At 37.8% G+C, this 24,924-nt stretch overlaps 3 protein-coding genes across 6 annotated transcripts; 1 reads left to right on the forward strand and 2 right to left on the reverse strand.

The window, feature by feature from the left end:
• Positions 1–43: 43 nt before the first annotated feature.
• Positions 44–4,255, reverse strand: LOC116603730 (high affinity cationic amino acid transporter 1). The gene is made up of 2 exons (XM_048730750.1): positions 1,080–4,255; positions 44–498 (listed from the first exon to the last, which is right to left on the reverse strand). The coding sequence occupies exons 1-2, from the start codon at positions 2,809–2,811 to the stop codon at positions 404–406; spliced, it is 1,827 nt and encodes a 608-aa protein (XP_048586707.1). The 5' UTR covers positions 2,812–4,255; the 3' UTR covers positions 44–403.
• A 58-nt stretch (positions 4,256–4,313) lies between these two features.
• LOC5520296 (store-operated calcium entry-associated regulatory factor) lies at positions 4,314–8,593 on the forward strand. Its single transcript, XM_001640186.3, has 9 exons — positions 4,314–4,619; positions 4,703–4,896; positions 5,235–5,345; positions 5,798–5,904; positions 6,419–6,588; positions 6,754–6,828; positions 7,155–7,197; positions 7,310–7,569; positions 7,893–8,593. Exons 1-9 carry the CDS (start codon positions 4,541–4,543, stop codon positions 7,916–7,918), a joined length of 1,065 nt encoding a protein of 354 aa, XP_001640236.3. The 5' UTR covers positions 4,314–4,540; the 3' UTR covers positions 7,919–8,593.
• A 261-nt stretch (positions 8,594–8,854) lies between these two features.
• Positions 8,855–24,804, reverse strand: LOC5520301 (low-density lipoprotein receptor-related protein 8). Of its 4 annotated transcripts, XM_032365380.2 has the most exons (19): positions 24,576–24,804; positions 24,400–24,462; positions 21,743–21,846; positions 21,193–21,315; positions 18,536–18,658; positions 17,860–17,976; positions 17,427–17,543; positions 17,087–17,326; positions 16,472–16,588; positions 16,078–16,209; positions 15,199–15,324; positions 14,582–15,098; positions 13,880–14,280; positions 12,562–12,696; positions 12,098–12,179; positions 11,864–11,970; positions 11,647–11,740; positions 11,313–11,436; positions 8,855–10,333 (listed from the first exon to the last, which is right to left on the reverse strand). In XM_032365380.2, exons 2-19 carry the CDS (start codon positions 24,426–24,428, stop codon positions 10,295–10,297), a joined length of 2,727 nt encoding a protein of 908 aa, XP_032221271.1. In that variant the 5' UTR covers positions 24,429–24,462; positions 24,576–24,804; the 3' UTR covers positions 8,855–10,294. The 4 variants fall into 4 exon arrangements, with proteins under 4 accessions (XP_032221271.1, XP_032221274.1, XP_032221273.1 ...); XM_032365383.2 differs by lacking the exon at positions 24,400–24,462 and having other exon boundaries at positions 21,743–21,841; positions 24,576–24,803; XM_032365382.2 differs by lacking the exon at positions 24,400–24,462 and having other exon boundaries at positions 24,576–24,803.
• Between the last annotated feature and the right edge of the window lie 120 nt (positions 24,805–24,924).

Genomic DNA, 24,924 nt, shown 5'->3' on the forward strand with positions numbered 1-24,924 from the left:
GTCAAGTAGTCCATATTTCTTGATCAGCCTCACTTCCCTTTGATCATCTCTTTCCAGATATATTTTAATTTGTATTTATTTGATACAGATATACTTTTATGCATAAAACCTTGATGCTGCCATACGGTATATTTTTTTTTCTAAATTTACCGGATACGAACGAGGTTCGATTCTCGGCCATGTTCTCGATTTTTGTTTTTTCACTGTACTAATTACAATTCCATATTCCTTGCTCACCTATTTCCGGATATTTTCATTTGTATTTATTCAATACAGATACCTCTTTTAAAATTTATATGCCGCCTGGAATAGGAACGGGGTTATGCTTATGGCCGTAACGCAAGAAATGCCTATCATATATATGGTCCTTGCCGCTTGTTTTAACACTTTCAAGCGCTCAAGCCTAGTCAGCAATATCGTCTCCGCTTTCCATGACTTCGCCTTGGTCCGAGTCGAGAGAGCTGTGCCAATAACCATAGAACATGTAAATCAGTGCACCTAGAAGAAATGAAGCCTCATTATTAGGATTTAGAATCAGTTATACACACATCGGTGCTAGTCGGGCCACGACAGACCGCTAGCGTTACTCGTGCAGTTTGGGCAGCCTGGCCTGAGGCGGCTCTTTCATCGATGTCTGCAGATTGGCACGGATAATAGCAGAGTGCTAGGGCTCAGTCTTAGCATCACTGGTGCCGATGTGTGCTAGTGCTCTTTTGTGATCTATGGTGACTTTCCAGGGGTGTGTCTAGAGAGCAAGGGTAGGGTCTCGAGCAGTATTTCACCGTAACCCGTAACCCAGTTTCCCGATAACTGGTACGGGAATGAGGGAAAACGTGTGTTTGATGTATGCAGTTTTTCATACAGTATGTTCCTGCTTTAGCATAGGGGACCACAAGTTGGCGGCTAATCGAGAAGCATATAACCAGATATAGAAAGAAACAAATGTTTAATTAAAATCGGCCGAGTTGTTGCACCTTTGAAAAGGAATTTTGACTTTGAAGCTACTTTCCCCCAAAAAAATAAACCTATCGGGGCTGATGTCAGCTGGTTAGATTATAATGGAGTAGACTTATTCTTACCTAAAGACATCCAAACAGCAAAGCGCACATACGTCCAGTGGTTCAGACTAACCATCAGCAAAGTGTTAGAAAAAATAGTCATCACCGGAATCAAGGGCACGCATGGCACGGTAAATGGGAAGGTGGCACTATTTCTTGGAAGCTTGTAAAAGCACACCATCGCAACCACGATCACAATACAGCTAGCACACAAGCACAGGACCGCCCACGATTGGTACGCCGCCAGTGCATTACGCCCAGCCGTGAGCATGATTGACAATGTTGCTATAGCGACGGTTAACACGAGGGTGACCAAGGTAGCATGGAAACTTGACTCATAAGTGGGAATCATTTTCTTAGGAGTGTCCTCTGCGGGATCTGGTAGAGGTTTTTCTTCTTCTTCTTCTTCTTCTGTAATGAGCTTGTACTGATCATCGGATTTTCGGAAACATCGGCAAATGGAGCCGCAAAATGTCTCTTTGTTAGCTTCCTCGTTGTCTTGGTTAAGGTCAAAATACACACTTTCCACATTGCACTGGTACCTCGTTAGCAAAACCGCGATGGCGACCATAGTATACGCGACTAGAGTCCCGATTGACAGCATTTCCACCAGCTGTTTCAGCTCCATGATAAGCGTTAGTGCGGCGACCACGATACTACATGCCAGCACCGCTCTTACTGGCACATGCGTGATGCCATTGATCTTAGCTAGCCATCGGAATAGCAAGCCGTCATCCGCCATGGAGCAGACTACGCGAGGAGCAGCAAACGATACGCTGAGCAGACAGCCAATCGTAGCAAAGATAGCGCCAACCGAGATGATGATCTTGGCAAGACCGAATCCCTTTTGCGCGAATGCCTCAGCCAAGGGAGCAAACTCGTTGAGAGTGTGAGAAGGCACCATGAGCGTTAACACAGTAGATACCCCAAAGTACGCAAGAAAGCTGACAAGGATAGTCAACATGAGTGCCAATGGGATTGCCTTCTTGGGGTTTTTCGTCTCTTCACCTGCAGTCCCAATAACGTCGAAACCGACAAACGCGAAGAAGCAGCTTCCTGCGGCAGCTATGACGCCTTCATATCCATATGGTGCGAACTTCTCCAATGTTGACCAGTTGCTGGTGTCTGCAAAGTAGAATCCGACACAAATGACGAATACCACCACGGATAAATTGACAAAGGTGACAGCCTTGTTGAGGATAGAAGCTTGTCTTGTCCCCGAAGACACAATTATCGTAATCAATACAGCAAGAAAGACCGCAAGAAAATCGGGGAATCTTGCAACTCCTGGGTGTTTCCAAGATCCAATTTTATGAATAAAGAACTGGTAAATTTTGCCACCAGATAAAGAGTTTATGTATTCACTACAAGCTCTTGATAAACTTGCCGCAGCGATGATGTATTCTAGAATCATATTCCAGCCCACAATGAAAGCCCATATCTCTCCAAGGCAGACGTAAGTGTACACATACGCAGATCCTGCTTTTGGAATCCGGCAGCCAAACTCCGCATAACATATCCCTGACAAGAGCGCGGAGACGGCAGCAAAGGCAAAGGACAAAATAACGGCAGGTCCGGCCACGTCCCTTGCTAATTGTCCTGTAACAACGTAAAGTCCAGCCCCTACCACTGTACCGATACCAATGGATGTTAAGTCGATGGTCGAAAGACATCGCACAAATTGGGATTCACCAGTAATGTCTACCTTTGCTCTTCGCCTCGTTAATCTGTGGCATACCCGAGCACAAGCCATTCGTATCTCAAATAACTTCACTCAAACCTTTTCTCTTCTTTGATGATTCCCTTCCAGACCTTCAATAAATAAAGATTATTGTATTGTAATTAAAGCCGACATGATCAGGCAAGAGAATATGGGAAGATATATCGAGTAAAACTTGACGTGTTTGAGTAAATCTATTCAATAATGCATGATTGTTTCTAGTGTTCACGGTTTACTGAATCTTTTTATAATCCAAACCAATAAAACGTAACCCCTCGGGAGTAAGCACGATCAATTACAAAAGCAAAATAAAATACAGATCTAGATTTCAGTAAAATAGTTCTACATTCTTCGTGCTGCTTTTTCAGTTATTTGTAATATATTTTCATGCAAAGTTTTTTTTATCTGACAGGTGGCGAATCCAAGTCACACACGGTTGTTTTTCCCCACAGTTCGACAGCTGAGCCAATATAGCGCTATTGAGTTACTGTCCGTTCCGCCTGAGCAAGTTAGTGCAACCATACGGATCTGTATATATCATAGTAGTCTCCAACTACTATGAGATAGGTGCCGAAAATCAATTTAATATACCGTCAAAAGGAGCTTGCGAGTAGCCCGTTTTTTATGCGGGACCGATCCTTTTTAGTTTTTGAATAAATCAAGCAGCGAGAACATCGAAAAATACAATGCGAGCATGACTGATAAAATTGCGCGAGCATTAGCCGGAAACTGCTAGCACATCGAAATTTAGGTGGACCATAAAAACATGGTAAAATGGTATTTTCGTGAAACGAGATTTGGTCATTTTTTGCCCTACGAGAAACGTGAAATCGTCCATTTCCACGTCGGTGATACGTGATTCAACGATTTAAAAGGCCATTTTTCGGTCCCTGAAACGTGAAAAGTCATTTTGCCCGGTCCGTAAAACGTGATCCATACCCCCCTTTACCAGCCTGTTAAAAAGCCTCTTTGTTATTGTTACAGTGGAGAAGTTTATTCTTCTAAAGCCTTTATCCTAGTCTATCACGCAGCAAGTCTTTGTATCACAAGTGAATTTGATTAGTGCGAGAATGGAATTTACAAGATAAAAATCTGCGCAAAGCCACTGTGATGTAATAAAGCTCATTCAGAACAAAATTAGTTCGAAGTTTTGCAACCGCTTTAAACTCCCTACCGCTTCACTCGACGCCGAGGTTCTTAGTAGTGTGGTCTTAGAGGCCTCGAAGGTGCCTTGTCCGCTTAAATCGCTTACGTTTGCGTCAATACGATGCTCACCAAATTATTATTTTTTCCATTTGAAATAAGAAAATAAAACCCAACTTTTCTTATGATAAGCACATAAAACAAACAATTTAGCCCTCGGTTAAAACACCTGGTATTTTTTTTTCAAACTTTCTCCACAAGCAAATGGTGTGTTCCTTTTGTGAAAGTACAAACTCAGTACACAGTAAAGACAAGGGTGGGGAGGAAGGCGTGGTGGTTGGTGAAATAATGATAGCTGTTGCGTTATCGTTGGATTGCCTGTGTTACATTACGTCATTGTGTCGAAAATATCCGAGTAACAAACATGGCGTCGAAATGACCAATGGAAGATCGAGACGTGGAATTAGAACTGAAATAAAACAACGCGCTTCTACCGTAAATACCTACAGACAAGCGCGTTAAGTCGACAAGGGATCAAGAGGAGAAACTATTGACAAATTTCACTGTATTTGATAGGAATTTCTAAGGATTTAAGTTGAATTTCGAATTTATTTGGAAGATGATTACGTGTGACAGTAGAAGTATGGTTTTGAAGATTGTTGTGTTTATGGTCATCGTTGCTGTAGCTGTTGTAAAAGGTATCATACACACAGTATTTTATTGTCTTTGCCAGATGTCACACAGGAATCATTGTCTCATTGTCAATTATTTCTTCTTCAAGGTTGGGGGAGCAGCGAGAAAATCAAACTGAAGGATGTACAAGTGCTGACTTTGAAAGCAAACCAAATGACAAATGGTAGGCGCTCTGCCCCGGTTCCTCAGCTCAAGTGTGTTGGGGGAAGTGCTGGGTGTTCTGCGTTCCGCCCGCAGGTCGTACAGTGCTACAACAGAGGTTCTGATGGCTATGATGTTCAGGTATTGCAGGATAATTTGCAGTCCATAAATGTTAAATGAAAAGTGCCTCCTCATGAACATCCCTCGTGAATAAGCTGTGCAATAAAAGTGCACTAAAATGTTTGCAAATAATATAGCACATTTCATTTTTTTTTTGTAATACAGGAGAATACAGTAAATATATGGATATTTTTGAGAAAATTTATCTTGAGAAAGGGTTCATAATCTTGAGACTCCCACCAAATGCAGGAGAGTTGACAGCTATGCATGAAGGCTAATGTCAACAAATTGTTTTAGCTCTTAAACCTCATGACCCACATCTATGTAATCAACTCTGATATTTAGCTTTTGCCACATAGTGGGAGTGCAAGGCGGACATGGAAAGTCAGTACAGGTTTGGAGAAATTGCTGTTTCTTGTGAAGGCTATAGCCACCCGGATGACCCATACATCCTCAAAGGCTCTTGTGGGGTAAGTAATAGTCAGGAAGCAACTGAAGGTAGAGTTCCATCTTATGCCTAGTGCACACTAGCGACATATCCACATAACGACATGGGCGTGTGCACTCTTATCTTCGACATAACGACATGGACATAACGACATAAGAGAAAAAACATGTTTTTTTCTTTTAGGTCCATGGCGTTATGTCGTGCTAAACATAAAGCGCGCCCATGTCGCTATGTTGTTATGTTGCTAGTGTGCACTAGGCATTACAGATAATGTGGGTGTGATGATATCCTGTTCAAAGATACATATGGGAAATAGCCCTTTTTTTCAGCTTGGAAACATATATGGGAGAAAGCTAGTAAATGTGAATTTTTGTGGTGCTAACTTTCAAAAGTGATGAGAACCTTTGAATTTAACCCTCGTAATCACTTTCAAAATGATTCTCTGTTTTCAAATGATTTAATGACTTCTTTCAGCTGGAGTACTCTATTGACTATGTTGGTGATCAATCAGCCCACCATGATTCTGGATACTACTCCAGTCACCAGAATGATTATCACCATGGCCACAAGAGACACCACAGGTATACCCTATATTATTCCATAATCATAAACATGATTTGTAAGTTCAAAGTTTTACGTATATGCAATAGAAACCTTTCTAATTTTGCCAGCTAATGCTCTGGAACATCAAATATGGCATCCAAAAACATTGTTTTTTTGTTTCTTTTATATTCTCACTGCCCATGTTGTTCACATCCTCATGTTTATGATACAGATTTTCATATGTTCTCATGTAAAAGTGCTCTATTTACAGTAATAGAAAAAAAACTTTCAAATTTCTTATGACACTTTTTATTACTTTGATTGACTTGCATGCTGCAATTCAATTGCAAGTTTGATTACAACATCTTAAAGACTGCTAACCACACCTTCCTTTTTAGTTTCATGATTACCACAATTACTGTTCATTTTTAGGAACCATTTGTGCAAGGGACCAAATCAAAATACAAAAGTTTTCCCAGGCCAACCTCTTTATATTCAATTTATATGGATCTAATGCAAAGTGAATGACGTAGTTCTGGTTTTGTTTCGTAGGAGGTCATCTGGTTGGCTGAGTTCCCTTATCATGTGGGGGATCATTGCCGCCATTGCCTACTACATCTACACTAGCTGCAGCGGCCATGGTGCAAGTGATAGCACAGAGTATGCATCACAACAGACAACAACACCACCACCTCCGGGATTCAGACCTGAATATACTCAAGGTGAACTGTCATCCTGCGCACGCCTTCATTCAAACCTTTATCTTTGCTGAACAAGACCCACCTGCTTATATCCCTCGACCTACCAGATTGTTTCTAATAAATTCAATATATTATTTATAAGAATACAAATGTGACCCAACAAAGGATATTAATTTGTTTGTTAAGGTGCCTATCCAAGTGCCTCTGCCACACCAGGAAGCACACCAGCTGATGATCAGGGTCTAGGAGGATTCTGGACAGGTGAGCCACACCATCTAGTGTTGTATTAATTACATCGGGATACCCATTATTATCATCCTACAAACTGTTCCATTAAGTCTACTTCACATGATGGCAGGTCCTGCAGCCTCACCCTTGTAGATTTCCCGTAGGGTCTACTGGAAGCACCAGTAGCTGTATTTAACTCAGAATAGGTTGGGATAAAAAGTTCTGTCCTGCCCCTCTTTCTTTTTTGTGCCTTCAGAATCCTGGCTTCATACAATATGATTGGAATGACATGAGTGGAGCACTTTATAAGCTCCTTTGTTAGAGGAACTATTTTCAAATTGTATTAATTTTTATTCTAGGCATGGGTGCAGGTGGCTTGCTTGGATATCTCTTTGGTAACAGGTAAAGTGCTTATACAAATTTTTTCACTGCCATATGTTAATTATAACAGCATGTTTTCTAAAAAAAACCCTTCCTGGCTATACCGCTTATTGTTATATTCCTTCTTTTTCAGGGGTGGAAATGGTGGCTATGGCTATGGTCCTGGATATTACCACCATGCTCATCATGGTTATAACTCCGGCTATGGCACAGGCTATGGTGGTACAGGCTATGGTGGAGGAAGCTGGTTTGGTTCAGGTGGAAACTCTGGCTGGTTTGGTTCGGGTAGAAATACTGGCTGGTTTAGTGGCAATAATGGATCATCTTCCTGGTCTAGCACTCATCGCCGTTCAAGTCCAACTTCCAGCTCATCTTCATCAAGGACAACCTCAGGTTGGTACCAGTCCCCCTTGTTCAAGCCCGTCTAACATACTCCAAACATGAGACCAACACTGAACAAACTTGCAGAGTACAATTTTTGATGGATTGTAAGCTTACAATTTTTAACAGTGTGGGTGATGGGAACAGACAAGCCCCTGTTTTTTTTTTTTTTTTTTTTACATTTTTAATAGGATAAAAAAGGGGCTGGTATCAGTTTTAGACCAGACTGTAATCTTTACATTTTCTACACAATTTAAATATATTGGGTTGCCTCCTACCTCAAACTAGTTTGGATAAATTGGTAACAATTTCACCTTTTTTTTTTTGCTTTACAGGATTTGGGGGCACAAAGAGGAGGTGAACAATAGCTTGTGAGCACTCATTATTAATCTAACCTTAATACACTGTAAATAAAGCATTTTTTAAATAAGCTGATAGAAAATCCTAAATTAAGATTTGTTGTTAGGATTGTTAGGACAAAAATATCGAAGAGTAATAGATTGAAATAGTTGTATAATTCCATAAGTGGCAAAGCTGTAAATAAATGGTTGTAGTCAATACCCCAGATATTTACAAATACTGTAATTCTGAAAGAAAGCCTAGACTTGAGGAAGACAGGCACGCCAGAGGTACACAAGTTATTCATAACTTTTATTCTCAGATTTCTAAAGCAGTAAATGCACGCTACTCATTTTAGGGGAACTATCTATCCATAAAAGCGGTCCTTGCTACATGCCTGCTCATAGTTTTTTTGGAGGGGGAGGGGGTGGCTTCTCAAGGTTTCTCTTATTTAAGCAGCCCTTCCAGTCAAGTAGGATTGTTTTTCTTACCTCCCCCTGATGTACATCTGCACCTCCTTCCCTCCCCAGCTAAATATGTAGCATAGGTGAAGGTGTATTATACTGACTATGCCTTTGAACATGTACTGTCAATGTTTTTCTCCACAAGGCAAAACTGAAAAAGTTGTCTTGCACTTGAACTCCATCTATTGTAAATATGCAGTCTTGTATTTAAATAATTAAAAATTCAAATAAAATGTGTAGTATGAATGCAGTATGAATACCCCTAATGACAAAAGTCCATCACATCTGATACCCCTTCTAAACATGCATTCTTCTTACAAATTTTTCCCATTCTAACCCTACCACTTTATTGTGAAGATTTTTGTGAGGGTAGCTGTTTCCCAATCATGCCAATTGAGCCAATTCCAAGCTCTTTTCTGTCTTATGAAGCCTAGCAACAGCTGGAAATGGAGCCTAATTAAGATGTTAACATGAAGAAATGAAAGAAGTACAAATAAGCTACAAAATCACCTTTAATGACCACTTCTGTACACTTTTATCAGGACAAAATGCCAGGTTATTTTTGTACATGTATTTACAAATGTCATGTTAATTTTCTTTTCAATACTTGATTAGATTCTGTGCTCACTGTGAATCGACGTATCTGATAAATCCAACAATTCTTGTTGGTATGGGCAACTTACAATACAGACAGAACAATGGACAAACTAAAGGACACAAGACTAAATAGGTTAAACAAATAGACAAGAGACCTTGCAAAATTGTAAAACCTCCATATAAACGCCTTACTGGATTGTATCCCATATACATTATCTAATCCTTTTAGGCAATGACTTGCTTTTATAAGCAATTGCACAAATCTATGACACTTAAAATCCTAAATAAATTGTAATTACAACAGCATAACCAGAAACAACTTATACATCATTTTGTGTTATATTACTTTTCTCATAAATGCAAAATTAACTCTAAATTTCTCCATACAAATATCATAGATACAAGCCTAAGGAACATTTCCTGTGGCCAAATTTAAATTTGCTAATAATGTACAAATATATACAACTTTATTCCAATAATTTGTACATAAATGTTCTCAAAAATATACTCAAGCCTCTGGAAACAAAAAATATGCAAAATACACAAATCTCAGAACTGAGTGGAAACATTATTTGTGGCAGCATAAATATGTTAAGAACAAGGCACTAAATGTGATGGAATCAAGAAGGGAAAAAAGGATCAGATGCAGTCAATTTAGAAAATTTCCTGGTCAGCCCTCTTTATTGTAGGCTTTGATTCAGCATGATAAGAATAATTAAACTCTACCATGTTCCTCGTCACAAGTAGTGCTCAACATGCTCTTATCAGAAAACAGGCAAGGTGACATACCAAAAAAACTAATTTCCTCATGCAGAGAAGCAGTTGACAACTGAAACACATTTTAGCACAAGCCAGCTGTAATGCATAACTACAAAATATTCTTTTGCAAGGTTTCTTTTTCAACATTATTTACGAGACCAGCCCTAATGCTATAATAATAATTCTACATGACCTGCAGTATTTTAGCAAACTCACCTACAAAACCAATTTCAAATAACAGCACCTTAACAGTACCACTATCCATGTTAATATGCAGCAATGAGCACTTAATACAAAAAAATATATAAAACAATTAAAAACACCAAAACCTTACAACTGCTTCTAGTAAAACAACCAAAGTAATAGGGAGTCTTGATTGTAGTTCATGGAAATAGAAAAGAGGAAAAGCCCATGAGCTTGGATGGTACATGTTACCATGCCTGTCTTCCTTCCCACCCAACACATCACCAGGATGGAAAGAGTAGGTCTGTTCAATATTATAATACATACAATGGATTACGGCTTATTGATACTAATATAATGCTTTCTGTACAGATTGGATACTTGAATTATAACTATTAGCAACTACTCATTTCTGTTTCATTCCGAAAAGAACTCTGAAAAAAAAAAGGAAAACAAAGTTATTTTTAAGCAGCAAACAATTATTGAATAAGGTTTTAGTGATATCCAGAATAATCAATGTTGAGAAAAGTGAAATCAGAATCAATGATCGATTCAGTAAACACACTTTCTAGGAAACATAATTTCTTCCTGATTTGCACAAAGGCCTCCACTTCTCATAATTGAATCTTTGCGCCCTAGGCCCAAGATGCATTGCGAGCGTAGAATCACTAATCTGCTAGCTGATAATTGGCTTGCTGTATCAGCTAGCTGATTAGTGAAGACCCTCAGAATGTGAGATTCTCAAATAAAGTGTCTAAGCCAATCAGAATCGACATAGTGAGCACAATGTACAATTAAAAAGTATTATACAACAAGCAATCAACTAAACACAACATTTTCTTTGAGTTGCTATGATCTGCCTTGAAAAAAACTAACAAAATTTTTAGTGCTTCTGTTTTTCTCATGAAGGATACAACATATTATACAACATATATTTCATTGATATTCAGAATAATCAATGTTGAGAAAAGTGAAATCAGAATCAATGATCGATTCAGTAAACACACTTTCTAGAAAACATAATTTCTTCCTGATTTGCACAAAGGCCTCCACTTCTCATAATTGAATCTTTGCGCCCTAGGCCCAAGATGCATTGCGAGCGTAGAATCACTAATCTGCTAGCTGATAATTGGCTTGCTGTATCAGCTAGCTGATTAATGAAGACCCTCAGAATGTGTGATTCTCAAATAAAGTGTCTAAGCCAATCAGAATCGACATAGTGAGCACAATGTACAATTAAAAAGTATTATACAACAAGCAATTAACTAAACACAACATTTTCTTTGAGTTGCTATGATCTGCCTTGAAAAAAACTAACAAAATTTTTAGTGCTTCTGTTTTTCTCATGAAGGATACAACATAATCGGCCATACTATGACAAGAATAGAATACCTTGCCTAAAATGTTTCTCACCAATAATGCTTGACAGCGTCCTCTGTGGGAGTGTCCAAAGTGTATTGCGAAGTTATCTAATGAGCTGTTAGATTCTGTAGTCTTCTTATAAACAGGATTGTCAAACGTCATAGTTCTGTGAGTACTTTAAGATAGAGAAGAAAAAAAAAATGTTAGTTTTGCATCCAAATTATAACAAATGTCAATTACAGAAGCAATTAAAAAAGATAAGAATCTTATCGGACAGAGAATCACTACCTAGCATGCAGAGGAAATGTACCCCCTTCCCCACCCCCCAAAAATAAAATAATAAATAAACAAATAATAATAAAATAGTGTCTTGAGTGTAACTCACTTTCTTTGTATTCTTCTGTAGATTAGGCACCCAACAACAAGTGCAACGACAAGAATTATAACAATGACTCCAACAGCTATTCCTATTGTTGTACCTAAAGAATGAAATAAAAAGCATCTTAGTTTCCTGCTGACAATGTTTTACTAGTCTGCCCTATATTTTAGTACAATATTATCAAATTGAATACTAGATACAGTAACATCAAATTTGTCCATACTCAGATCTTCTGCAGCTGTCTGTTCTTTACTGCTGTCATTTGGGTTTGGAATACCTCCATCCTGTTTTTTCAGCTCACAGTGTTTCCCATAGTAGGCAGGCGGACATCTGAAAATATTCAACACAACAAAATTTATGACTGGTAAATAACAAAAACAAGGAATTATAGGATGTAAGCCCAGTAACTAGGCTCATGCAAGCCTACTTAAGTATGGAAGAACGTTTGTGTACTTACATGCATTCAGGTAGCTTATTTTCACCACTATCATGGCAAGTGCCATTATTAAAACAGAAGTTGGGTTGGCATTTGAAGGCAACTGGAAAATAGTAATTTACACATCACAGTTAAACAACTGCTATCTCAACTTTAAATTAATTCCTTGGTCCCAATGTAACAATTCAAAAGTCCTTTTTACTTAATTTACAATTTCCTTCTCTAACACACTAAGACAACAAGACACCTGAAATCTTCAGTCAAACAATGGTTTCCTTAATTTTTCATACAAATCCCAGCTGCAGGTCTGGTAATACAAGCATGACACAATTACTGACAAACTCACTGCCTTTTGCTGACCTGACAAACTTCTTGCAGGGGCAAACAGAATGAGACACCACAACAGCATCATCAACTGGGAAATGTTATAAAATATAGAGGTACTGAAGCGTGGATGTCTAGTGACAAGAAAACTGGTTTCTTACCTGATGTGTTGCAGGTAGCGCTGTCCTCTAACAGGTTGATGTTTGGGGGGCAATGACAGGTGTGTGATTTTGGGAGAGGAGCCAGCAGGCATGTATGGCTGCATCCTCCATTGTTTTCACCACATGGGTTGGAAACTAGCCAACAACAAAATGAAAAAGAAAAACCTCAGCAACAGGTGGCAGACTCCACCCAACAGAATATGTCATAAAAAGGTGACAGCTAATAAAGATTCACAAAGAAACAAGAACTAAGGGTTGAAAATGACCCTGTAAAAAGCCTTATAATATATAGCATGGATGGGGATGACACATTCTCTCCTCTAGTGGCATAATGTAATCACAGGAATTAGGATACTTTGTCAACGATTTCTTTATAAAATAAACAAAATTAAATCCCCAATTTGTGTTGAATATTTAATGAAAGCGATAAAATATCTCTAACCTTTATCTGAAATGTCTCCTGCCTTCTGAGTTAGCGAAATCCTTTTTTAGTTGTCTCTTGTTATATTTCTATTTCTCGTCTAAAAACCCTAGCGATCGTTGTTTTCAAGTCTCGAAACATTTGAATGGTACTGTGTAACCATAGCCTCTTTAGTGTTCGTGACAAGCCCGAGCCCTCTCCGAACCTAACTTTGTATTTAGGTTCTATATAAAATAAGGAGGGAGTGAAACAACGCTCGATTCCATTGTACCAAAACCTGCCTAGTTACGGCCAATGTTGTTTTGTTGGTATGAGACATGATTGATTGACAGCTCACTTTCTCTTTGAACTTATCGCGCCGCTGACACACACCTGAACATGCGACAAGTGAGTAGATCAGGGTTTATTTTTTAAATGTTTCTACGGACCGTTGCATTTCTTTATCCAAAAAGTTAAATGGAAGCCGATCACCAGATAATAATTTGATTTGCTCAATCCCCCTTCTCCACTTCTCCAATAAAAATAAAACACTTTGCCCTCCGTCAATAACTTGCAACATTTTCTTTTGTTCCGGGTAAAAGTTCAAATTCATGTGGCAGTTATATGACATATTTCGCTATTTGAGCGGGAAAACATTGCTTTTTCCCGCCTAGACAAAATTAGCCCATGCACTATTAGCTATGCACATATTTACACTGATGGAGAAATTACACAGTAGAATAAAAAAATTGAATAATATTACCAATAGCCTCATTCAGATTTGTGTTTTTCTCCTGTTCCCACTGTGCCTACCCCACCACCTACATGTATGGGTTTTCTTCCCCTTGAAGGTAGTCCTTTTAGTTATTCTTTTATTGCAGTATCTACAATTATGTCTGTTATATCTAAAAGACTCACATTTGGGCTGTTTCTGCTGCTGGTAAACATGGATATCCATTGGTGAATAAAGCCCACTGCACACCAGAGATCTGTCCTTGCCATTGAACTTATTGGCCTTGTAAATAGACTCTTTGACCCAGTCTGTCCAGTAAATATAATCTTGGAATACAGTTATTGCAAATGGGTGGTGCACACTGTCACTGGTAATCACTCTTCTTGCTGTGCCGTCAAGATTGGCACACTCTATTGTGTGTTCTTTTGCATCTGCCCACCAAATCTTGTCTATCGTGTAATCAATGGTGAGGGCATTGGGCCAAAGGATGTTTGTGTTTACAATTTGGAGCCGTGTTTTAGGGTCACCATTCATTCCACAGCGTTCAATCTTTGGCTCTTCACCCCAGTCGGTCCAGAACATGTATCTTAAATAAAAGAAAGACCTCCATAAAATGCATGCTATGACAAAAAGACTACAGACAAACTGTAGAATACTGTAATTTTATGCCTGTGTAGTTTAGCTGACATTTCAAGCTACTTTGCTTGGACGAAGGAATAATGCCTAAAATGAAAGTGAAACTACAGTTCCCTGTTTTCATAGAGGCCTAAAACATACTATTAACGCTGTTTTTTTTGCACATCATTGAGAAAAAAAAAACCAACATAACCAAAGTTTTTTTTGTTTATTGTTGCACCTTGAAAAAACAACATTCTTATAGTACTTACCCAATAGCTGGGTACACAACAATTGCACGAGGCTCTTGTAAACCCGTAGTGATCAGCCGCATTCTCTCCCTGCCATCAAGATTAGCCACCTCAATCACATCAGTACCAGTGTCTGTCCAGTACAACTTCCTATTGACCCAGTCAACTGCGATACCATCAGGTGTAAGCAGAGACATGTTCACTATCGTCTCCACTGCCGAACCATTGTTTAAAGGAGCACTTTTAATGCTTGCCTCAATGACATCCGACCAGTAGATAACTCCAGTGGCAAAGTCATAGTCTAAAGCAATAGCTGCTCTCAACTTTGGAACCACTTGAGTGAAGTCAGAGGAGTCCATGACAAGCCGACGGATGTCCTGTCGGTTGGTGAATAACAGGAAGGGCTTGTCTCCTAGTGCCTTGCAAGTTTTTTTATCAGGTTCCAATCTATAGCCTTCCATACATGTACACTTGTAGCTGCCTTTGGAGTTGAAACACATCTGGCTACAAGATCCAGGAATAGCACATTCATCAACATCTGCAGATAAAAATATGATAGAGATTAGACTAAATTTTTTTTCCAAGCTTATTGCCTGATTGCGAATTGAAAATTGCAGTTATTCTGAAAATGCTCTTACCTCTACATGATTTGGGGTCATCTAGAGCCACCTTATACCCAGGCCGGCATGAACAGAAGTACCCTGTCTTAGTGTCATTGCAGTAATGCTGGCAGGGGCCATTGTTGTCCTTACATTCATTGATAACTGGGCAAATTACAGAAACATTAGAAAAAGCAGATTTGAAGGGTGGTTTGGCTACTATTATGGATATGTGTTTGATGGGTCAGGGACTTAATCCCAGAAGACTTGTAGGGCGGTTTGGTAGCTAAGGATGTGTGTTTAATGGTTTTTAACTTAACAGGGCCCTGATAAGAAGCTTAATGATGTTAGGGTTGGATTTCAATAGGGAAAGACATGTACGCTATATTTTTCATACGAATTCGAACATGTGGTTTCTGCAGCTGAAATTTAAGACACTTTAAGACAGATTTTAAAAATTGTGCATGGACTTGCACAAGTATCATACTTTCCTTAGTGACAAATAAATAAATTAAAGCATAGAGTTTCTGAACATTTATCTGAAATTTTTGGATAATAAGAATTTTTAAGACCATCATCAAATCTTTTTTCCAAATTGAACATTTTAAGACTTTTTAAGGACCCACAGAAACCATGAACAAAAGCATAAAAGAGATATCACTGGCAAAAAGAATAAGGAAACTCTTGGCTGAGGTATATTTTAGTTTTTTGAGTATTGTACCATTTATAAACATGATGCCTTCCTGATTATCACCATCTAATAATATTCATTTCAGTATGTTTACTAGAAATACTGGTGATTTTATTCAACACAGATCAAATCGACCAGATACTTTAGGAGCCAAAAATGGTTTTAATATAAACAAATCTTGAAATCTACTAACTGCAAGTGGCTTTAAAGGACTTATTTGTACTTACAGCAATTATCAGGTTCATCAGCTGAATTAGTGCAATCAACGGAGCCATCACAAACTTTGCTTTCTGGAATACACTGCTTTGAGGACCCACATTGGAATTCACCATCTTTGCAGATACTGGGAGGCTTCGTAGCTAAAAGAGAAAACATCCCTTATAAGTTCAAACCTGGGGCCTTAGGCTGTACATTCTCCATACAGACCTCACTCTCAGTTAATAAGTAGTTAGTAAGCCCACATAACATTCAACAAGTTCTGAAACATCAGAAACATACTCCCCATGTCTTGACTAGGAACTGTTTCCATTTCAGAAGAGGTGAGAGGCCCCATATGCTGATGCCCTTACATACTGAGCCACCTGTGACCCCACATCCAAATAACGGTTCCTTAGTACTTACGGCAATCAGCTTCATCACTGTTATCCAGGCAATCATTGTTGCCATTACATCTATCTCTCATTGGGATGCATCTCTTGTTAGCACAAGTGAACTGACTAATATGGCAGGCAGAGGAGTCTAAATCATGGTAGAGAATAGAACAACTTGTTGGTATTAATTTAAACTTGTTGGAATTGATCCAAGAACAGAGGCTTCTCTAATATGAAATACTTTTTAGAAAAGAATTTTTTTTGGAGAGTAAGTCTGTCAGCCTCCATTTTATCTTCCTAAAAAAATTGAAAATCTTCCATTTCACTGGCTGAGTTGGGGAAGCTATTCTGATATTTTAAACTTAGTAAATGAGGTAGAAGACTTTGTTTTTTTTGAAGGTCATTTGGATATTTTATCCAGTGTCTTTCAATACTGAGTGAAAATAATAACAAAGAAGTGGTTAACAAGGGCTCAAATAGCATCAGCTAAGCAACCACAAGCTTGGAAGCATTGTGTGAGTCTGAAGTAATAACTGCTATGATATGCTATATTTTGCCTTGTAAACAGGGATGTGTCACATTGGTGGCATTAATTTCTGTGCACACTTCATGTTAACATCATGGCTTTAGACTGAAAAGTACTTACGACAGTTGTTTTCATCAGATTTGTTTAGGCAGTCAAACTCCCCATCACACACCCAGCTCTTATGAATACACTCCCCCGTTGAGCACTGGTACTCTGAGGACTTGCAGTACTGGGAGCTATTTGGGCAGTTGATCTCATCTGAATTATCGGCACAGTCTCTATCACCATCACACCGCCATCTACTCAGGATGCAGCGCTTATCAGCACAGGTAAACTCATTTGGACGACATGTGTGTGGTGCTAAAAAGAGGAGAGAAGTTGACTATGTGGAAAGCACAGCATTGCCAATTCTTGCTGAAAGGATCAAAATATAGTAAACAAACAAAAGCTTGTGACTTACGACAATGGTTTTCATCAGAGAAATCACCACAATCATTATCTTGATCACAGACCCACTGCTGTGATATACATCTCCCATTGCCGCAGGAAAACTCATGAGGCGCACATGTCTTGTTACCTAGAGAGAATAGAACAAAATAAGTGTGTGTAAACACTCTTTCAATCTATTCGTAATGGAGCTGATTCCATTTTAACACCGAGAACTCCCCAATTAAGAAACCAACCCACAACAGAATCAACCCTACGTAATCATAGTGTATTTGTGTTGCAAGATATTTTCCTCAGGTAGGTTAGATGCTTACAGTAGATGGTACTTCTGAAGGGGGATTGTGAACCCCTTTCTCTTAAAAAAAAACTACTGGTACATCCAAGAAAAAAGCTGTACTAGTACTAATGATGGCTATAATCAGTCAAAAGAACAAAGATGAACTCACCACAATTTAACTCATCTGTTCCATCACCACAGTCATCATCCTGATCACACACCCATCTCTTGACAACGCAGATGCCATTACCACAGGTGATCTCATTCTCAGAACATGTCATTGTTGCTAAAAATCAAGAATTAAACTCACTTAACCACAATGCTCTATATCACATGAAATATCCTCACCCTTGAGCAGGGCTGAAGCATTTATATGATGCATTTTAACATGAAACGAAATGTTTTTGTATAGAAAAAATTAACACTGCGAAACATGATCAAATGTTCTTCACATGCAACTTTCTTGTAGTACTGAGCTATCACGCCAGCCACAATTTACCCTTACTTACATATACAAACTATTCAAAATGGGTGGTAAAACAGTCATTTTATAAATCATTAAAAAGTGAAGTAAAGTCCTCTAATCATTATTTGTTTTTATTCTTAAAAGAGCCTTGCAAATCTGTGTGTCTCATACAGGGTAGCGTTGCCAAGGTTAACACAACATATCTAATTTTCTCACTAAGTTCTGTTCCAAACAAAACAAAACAAATGAGCTACCTAGTATCAAGTAAATCAAAGGTAGATGAAGCGGAGAGCATTCTCAATCCAATTATTGGACCCATTTCTAAAATTTGACTTGAATACAAACAAACAGGATGACTTTATGCCAATGTTTCACATACCACAGGAATTTCTTTCATCACTGCCATCATGACAGTCATCATCTTTATCACACACCCACCGCCTGGGTATACACCGGCCATTTGTGCACCGGAACTGGGTGTCTGGATTGCATGTTGCCTTTGCTGTGGATAAAAGAAAAAAAAAAAGTTCTTAGTATTTGGGTTCCTTCACATAGAAAATGCATATATTGTATATTCTACATAAACAGTCCACAAGGTGTGAAGAGTGCAGATACCAGTTTATTGTAGATGATAAACATAATCTGTCATCTATAGATACAATGCAAATCTAGACTATAGAAACAATATAATCTCCACGCATTTTCTGGCAAAAAAAAAAAATGGAGAAAACTGGAAATGAAATCCTGGAAAAAAAATATATAATATGCAATATTGGTAAGGTTAAGTAAAAGGTAAATGTAATTAGCTAAAGATAAAAGCATAATGGAAAAATGGGAAAAGTACAATGTGCAAATTCCAAACACCAAACATACCTAAACATATTTATTGAATCACTTAATTTCTAGAGGCCTTTCATAAACAAAGAAATGCTTCATAAAAATGTCAAGTAAATTTTGACGTAATATAATAGTCATCCATAGTACTTTCCAGTTCTAACTGACTGGTTGAATGCTGAGAAATTTCCTACTGATATATATACTTCATAAAAATGCAAACTTTGGACCTAATGTGGTAGTTGTTCTAGTATTTTCCAGTTCTATCAAAACTGACCATTTATAAATTTATAAATACTTTCATCAATCTTATATCAGCATGACTAGAGAAGACAACAACTGAAAGAGTTAATCTACTCCCACCAAGGTATGATTTTAAAACGGAATAAAATCAAAACAAAGAAGAGAGAAATCAATAGGTTTTTCTGTTATCTTATTGTAGAAAACCAATTTCCTGAGAAGCAGGGTCAAGATGCATGTCAACAGTTAGGTGCCAATTTCACTGCTTGCCTCAAGTTATTGTCCTTTCCCTTTCCTGTGGGTATTTCACCCTGGTATTAAGCTTATATCTCTAAGCATACAACTGGCTTGTAAATGATAGGTCAGAGAAATAAGGAATGCTGGGACAGTTATTTGAAAAATGTCATAGCTGTGCGGGGCATGTGTCTGTCATCCTTACCACTGGCAATAAACCAAATCCAACAATGCTTATCTATGACCTTTAGGTTCTAATCTGTGTGATAACAAGATTTTCCATGAGGGATACAAAAGGGAGGTAGATCACTTTTAGGAGGACAGTACACGAGACCAGGAGGGGGGCAGTAATAAAACACAATTATCGGAAAATGGGAATACTGACTACTTTACCTACAAATAAGGAAGATATAGAGATTTCATATCAATATGTATGTAGACCCATTGAGGTTTGTAAACAGATTAAAACTATTACAAAATTAATGATAGATGCTAAAAATAAAGCTATGAACAAGAATTACTTATTATACAACTACAAATTAAGTAGATGTCAAATTGAATAATACATCTGAACTATAACATTTTCCATCAATACTGTAGCTACTAAGCAGGCTGAACTATGTAATACTAACTTGTGGAAAACTGAATCACTGTATGAAAAACAAGAGCTGCCAATATATTTCAGAAAACATTTTCAGATTATCTTTCTAAGCGTATAAAAATATATACTAAAAAAATTAAGTGATATTGTTCTAGATAATGGCAATGGTGTAATTATTATAAAAATATATATATATATTATCTAGACAATTTCATACCCATGATTTTGGTGATGTTCATTTACACAAATATACTCAAATCTGCACCCAAAGAGTATGCAGGGAAACGAAGAAAAAACGCCTCCGTCACTAGCTTGCCGTGACAAGAACTACGGGGGCGGTTTTCAAAATCTTTTGTTCTCTGGCGACTGAAAACGTGTGAAGGGAGAAAGCCATTGGCTGAGCAACGAGGGAAGGTATTTGTAGAGCAGCCGTCGAGCGAGTATGTAAATCAGAACAACAAAGCCGTGGAAAGAGTGACACGGAATTCTCGAAAATTAAAGCATTTATTAGAAAATATAGCTTTTGCCTTGAAATTCACAGAATAATAGCCCCAATATATCAGGTTTTCGTCGATGTACGAATCTAGAGTTCAATAAATATCAGGAGTGGGGTTTTGATCGCCATTCGTCACACAACCAAACATCAATCACACAACGAAACAAAACAGAAAATCGATTGATTACTCCACTGCTAATAAATACACTGATGTTTTGGACGTATCGATATATGTTCTAGCAGAAATCAATTCGCTAAAAGTTTCTTTACTGTTTCGTAAACAGGGGAATTCGAGTTATGAACTCCATTCATTGCAGGCATAGCAAATATAACTTATAATGCCCACGTTGAACCTTTCATCTACTCTACTCATCAGGGCATAAACCTCAGACGAAAGGTTGAACGTCAGTTTCATCTCATTAAACACTGGTTTCAGCAAGGGGGGAAATGACAGTATACCCAAATGGGTGTTTTTTTGTGAAGAGAAACTAAAACAGTGTGTTTTACTAGCGACTTCGAGTGTTTATAATCTACAAATGGTGCGAAGCGTAATGCCCACGACACGCGTAAACTTTGCGCGTTTATGGCATCTTTTCCTACACCCGGTAAAGTCCCGATAGTAAAGACTTACGGCAGTTAATCTCGTCTGAATTGTCCCCACAGTCATCCTCTCCATCACATTTCCAAGTCGCCGCGATACACTTCTGAGTATTTACGCACGTAAACTCGTTGTTCTTACAAACAAACTGACGCTCTGAGAAGGAAACAATTCGGAGTAAAAACACATCGCCAAACACCGTAAATCACAATGAAGGCAACAGTTCTGTGTATTACATTAGGTGTAAATGAAAAGAGGGATAAGAATGAGTCGACAAATACATGGAAAATAGCTTCTTTAGAAAGTTTGAGCCGTAAAATGTGGGTGTATTCTTAGCTTGTACTGACCGCCATTCCAGTCACAGGACGATCACAACAAAACATGTCTACAAAAATTCGCATTTGAACCGTACAAATAAAGAAGTTTTGCTCTGTTTAATGTCTAATCTAAAGAGGTTTTGCTATGAAAATATAAAATATTGTTTTTTGGAAGGAGAAGAAGAGAATGAAGGGTCGAATTCCTGATGCAAAATAGAAACAGTCAACCAAAACACACGAGTTCACGCTACGTATGCGATATTTACCTTTTGTTCCGGCGATGAACCCGGCCACCAAAACAAGCCAAAAAACAGTCACTTCACCCCGCAATCTTGGCATCCTTTGGACCTCTTTAACGATGAAAGCTGATCTGTCCCAAAAGAGAACACATTACGGGTTTTGCACTACGTATTTCGTTTCTAAATCTATGTTGTTATGACACACACTAACATTGGCGGGAAACCGATAACTGAAAAAAGCACCTGGCCGAAGGTCGAACATCTCCCGAAGATATCACGTGACCTATCTCAGCCAATCATTATCCCCACTCTGTTTTCAAGCGAAAACAATATTTGTTCGTTTAGCTTTCGGTATGCTATATAATAATGAACTCACTCGATAAATTGTCGTAGTCTCTAACCAAACATAAACAAACCATACCACACGACGTACGGTGAATTACAAAGCAGAAATTGCAATTTGGTAACCCAAATTACGAATATCAATTAAAGCGTAACTAAAATACTACTATAACTAAAACTTTTTTTCTGTTATAAACCATTATTCTAGTGAAAAATATAGGTGTTCTATTTAGCTGGTAGGGTCATGTGTATAGCATGTGACTACCACAAATAACTAAGTGCCTATTGGGAATAAGAGAATGTACAAGACTACGAGATTGTGAACGTCTCTAGACAGAAAACGGTTTGAAACTAATAATTAGAATTAACTACTAAAGTTTGAGGAGAAATTGAATGCTATTTCAAACATTTCTCGACCAAAATATTGCAGTATACAGTCATGTGATACTCCTAAACTCGTATAAACTATGACGTAAAGCACTTGGAACGATGTCTCGATTGTTAGCTATTTTTAAATAGCTCATTTTATCACTCCTCATTTCGCCTACAGAATCTATCAGTTGGGCGCGAGTTAGCCAAAAAATGCACCAACGTGCCTTAGTTGAACATAAATTATGCTCCAGCACTTCGGCCACGGTGGACGATTTCATGGACAGACAATGGATTCCGATCATGCTTTCAGACAAGGACAAATGCAATAACTACTCTGGCATACTGCCATTATTCACATCTTCAGTTCTCGATTGGGCCAAATCAAATCAAGACATGACCTGCATCCATAGACAAACAGATCTTGGATTCAACAATTCCAAAACTTACATAAAGTACGTGCAATGCGCTTCTGACATATCTGATCACTCTCGTGTATCTACTACAAGATAATATTGACCACAGTTATACAAGAGACATTTTATCTGTGTCTGGGGTGTAGGTGAGACTCCCCCTCCCCTCCCCTACTTGACAAACAGATGAGCCCACCCCAATATTCTCAATTCAATTATTCTATTTGGCACCTTTTCATCTCTGACTCACAGGCGTTTCTCCAAATACATTCATATTGGAAAATTAAACTAACAATTGGTTTTCAATTCGTATTCCTATTTACAATAATTTTGTTACAATCGTACTTTGTAGCTATGTTATTATAATTCTCATTACAAAGCACTTTCCCTTATTTTTGTTGCTTCCCAAACAAATTGAGATGTTTTAATACTTAAATCAGCCACCCCTCCCTCCCCCCTCTTCCCACCTGCATATAATTTCACTACAGCCTTCTCTACCAAATACACATTGCACAATCAAAGTCACACTAACCTACACCAGCTTTTAAAATGTTGACAGAGGAGTAACGGGTGCCAAATTGCCAGATAAAATTCCCCAATTTTCAAGATCTTAGATTTTTCCTTTATCTAAAAACTCTAAAATTTTTGTCTCAGTTTCTAAGAAGCATATATTTTTCCAGACGTTCTTCAGAAAAACTTATTTCTTGTGCTTTATATGTTATCCTCTCTGAGAAAACATCTCTCTGAGAAACCGGAATAAAACTGTTAATACTTCTTCCTTTTTCGTTTTGTAACAAAAACAAGTACCTTGGTGCAGGAAGAGGGAAAGTTGAGAGTTATTTGAAAGCTTTATTCAGCTTAACTTCCTGTTTAGCCAAATAATCTTGTTCGAAACGTGTTCAGAACATAGACTGAGTAAATTCACCTTCAACACCGATAACACTTTCTACATTATCAACCTACATTACATATTTATGAAAAAAATATCAATTGTAATTTTACTTTCAAAGAGTCATGTAAGGCATAATTTTATCATTCCTTCCGAATAAAAGTATTTTCAAAATTACATTCCAATCAGTGGTTAAAAGTTATATATTTAGTTTCAAAAAAAGGGAAAAAATACTTATCACAAAATATATTAAGTATATATCGTCGTAAGTGAAATTAACTTAATTTAATTTGAAAAAAAACATTAAGATGTGGCTACGTGTAAATATATGCATAGAATGATCGTGTAGCATTGACTTGGCAATTAAAATCTTGAAATATCCCATCAGTAAAAAACAGTAAACAATTACTAGCTAAACTAAAGAACGAAAGAGTAAAGTACATAAAGCACGTGAGGGGAAAATTTTATACTAACAACAACAACGAGTAAATGAAACCTAATCCAAGTCATGGGTTTCAAACATAAGCAAAAAAACGTCTTTAACTTAAATGATGCCAAATAACAAACAAACAACGATTTCTTGTGTGTTTCCTGACATTCTTATACGCTAAATTGAAAAGTAGGTTAACGTAAAGGTAAAGCTATTTCCTACGGCAGTAGTATGAACGTACTTTTGAACTGCTTGTGTATTTGTAATCATCACGTATTCGCCAATATCTCGCTTTTTTATTTACCTGTTATAAAAGAAAGATTTCTGTGTGGAAATCTTTTAGGTATATACTCCAGGTACAGAGCTTCAACAACTACAGTAGACAAACAGGAAATCCAAGAACTTTCGTTCACTTACCCAAACGGGCTGTGTTCACAGTTTATCAATGTCTTCTATTGGGAAGATTTCGCAATTACCACCAAAATATTGAACAATTCAATCGATCTATAACATTGGTTAATAGCTTACTGACGTCGGTAACATCCAAAAGAATAACAAATCTGCAATTATACCAGATTTGTAACCATGAAAGCAAAAATTTCTAGCGTGTGTGCTTGACGCCACATGGAGTTGATTTAGCCGATGACAATGATTACTCTCACTACCCTATACAGTAAACTTTTGACGCTTCCGGGCCTCTTTCTGTTTTGTGTAAGGATTGTAGTTTTAATTCAGCAGTATAATATATTTTGTATATGGCGCTATT

This window comes from Nematostella vectensis, chromosome 1 (genome assembly GCF_932526225.1).
Source record: "Nematostella vectensis chromosome 1, jaNemVect1.1, whole genome shotgun sequence".
In the NCBI taxonomy this organism is placed as follows: Eukaryota; Metazoa; Cnidaria; class Anthozoa; order Actiniaria; family Edwardsiidae; genus Nematostella; species Nematostella vectensis.

Bases quoted from the DNA above. Each gene is read 5' to 3' on its own strand.
- LOC116603730 (XM_048730750.1), bottom strand. From the start codon at position 2,811: ATGGCTTGTGCTCGGGTATGCCACAGATTAACGAGGCGAAGAGCAAAG. The intron at 499-1,079 runs GTAAGAATAAGT...CATTTCTTCTAG, and splicing joins TGCTGTTTGGATGTCTTTAG to GTGCACTGATTTACATGTTC.
- LOC5520296 (XM_001640186.3), top strand. From the start codon at position 4,541: ATGATTACGTGTGACAGTAGAAGTATGGTTTTGAAGATTGTTGTGTTT. The intron at 6,829-7,154 runs GTGAGCCACACC...TTTTTATTCTAG, and splicing joins TCTAGGAGGATTCTGGACAG to GCATGGGTGCAGGTGGCTTG. The intron at 7,198-7,309 runs GTAAAGTGCTTA...CTTCTTTTTCAG, and splicing joins GGATATCTCTTTGGTAACAG to GGGTGGAAATGGTGGCTATG.
- LOC5520301 (XM_032365380.2), bottom strand. From the start codon at position 24,428: ATGATTACAAATACACAAGCAGTTCAAAA. The intron at 12,180-12,561 runs GTAAGAAACCAG...ACTATTTTCCAG, and splicing joins CGCTACCTGCAACACATCAG to TTGCCTTCAAATGCCAACCC. The intron at 11,971-12,097 runs GTAAGTACACAA...GAATATTTTCAG, and splicing joins AATAAGCTACCTGAATGCAT to ATGTCCGCCTGCCTACTATG.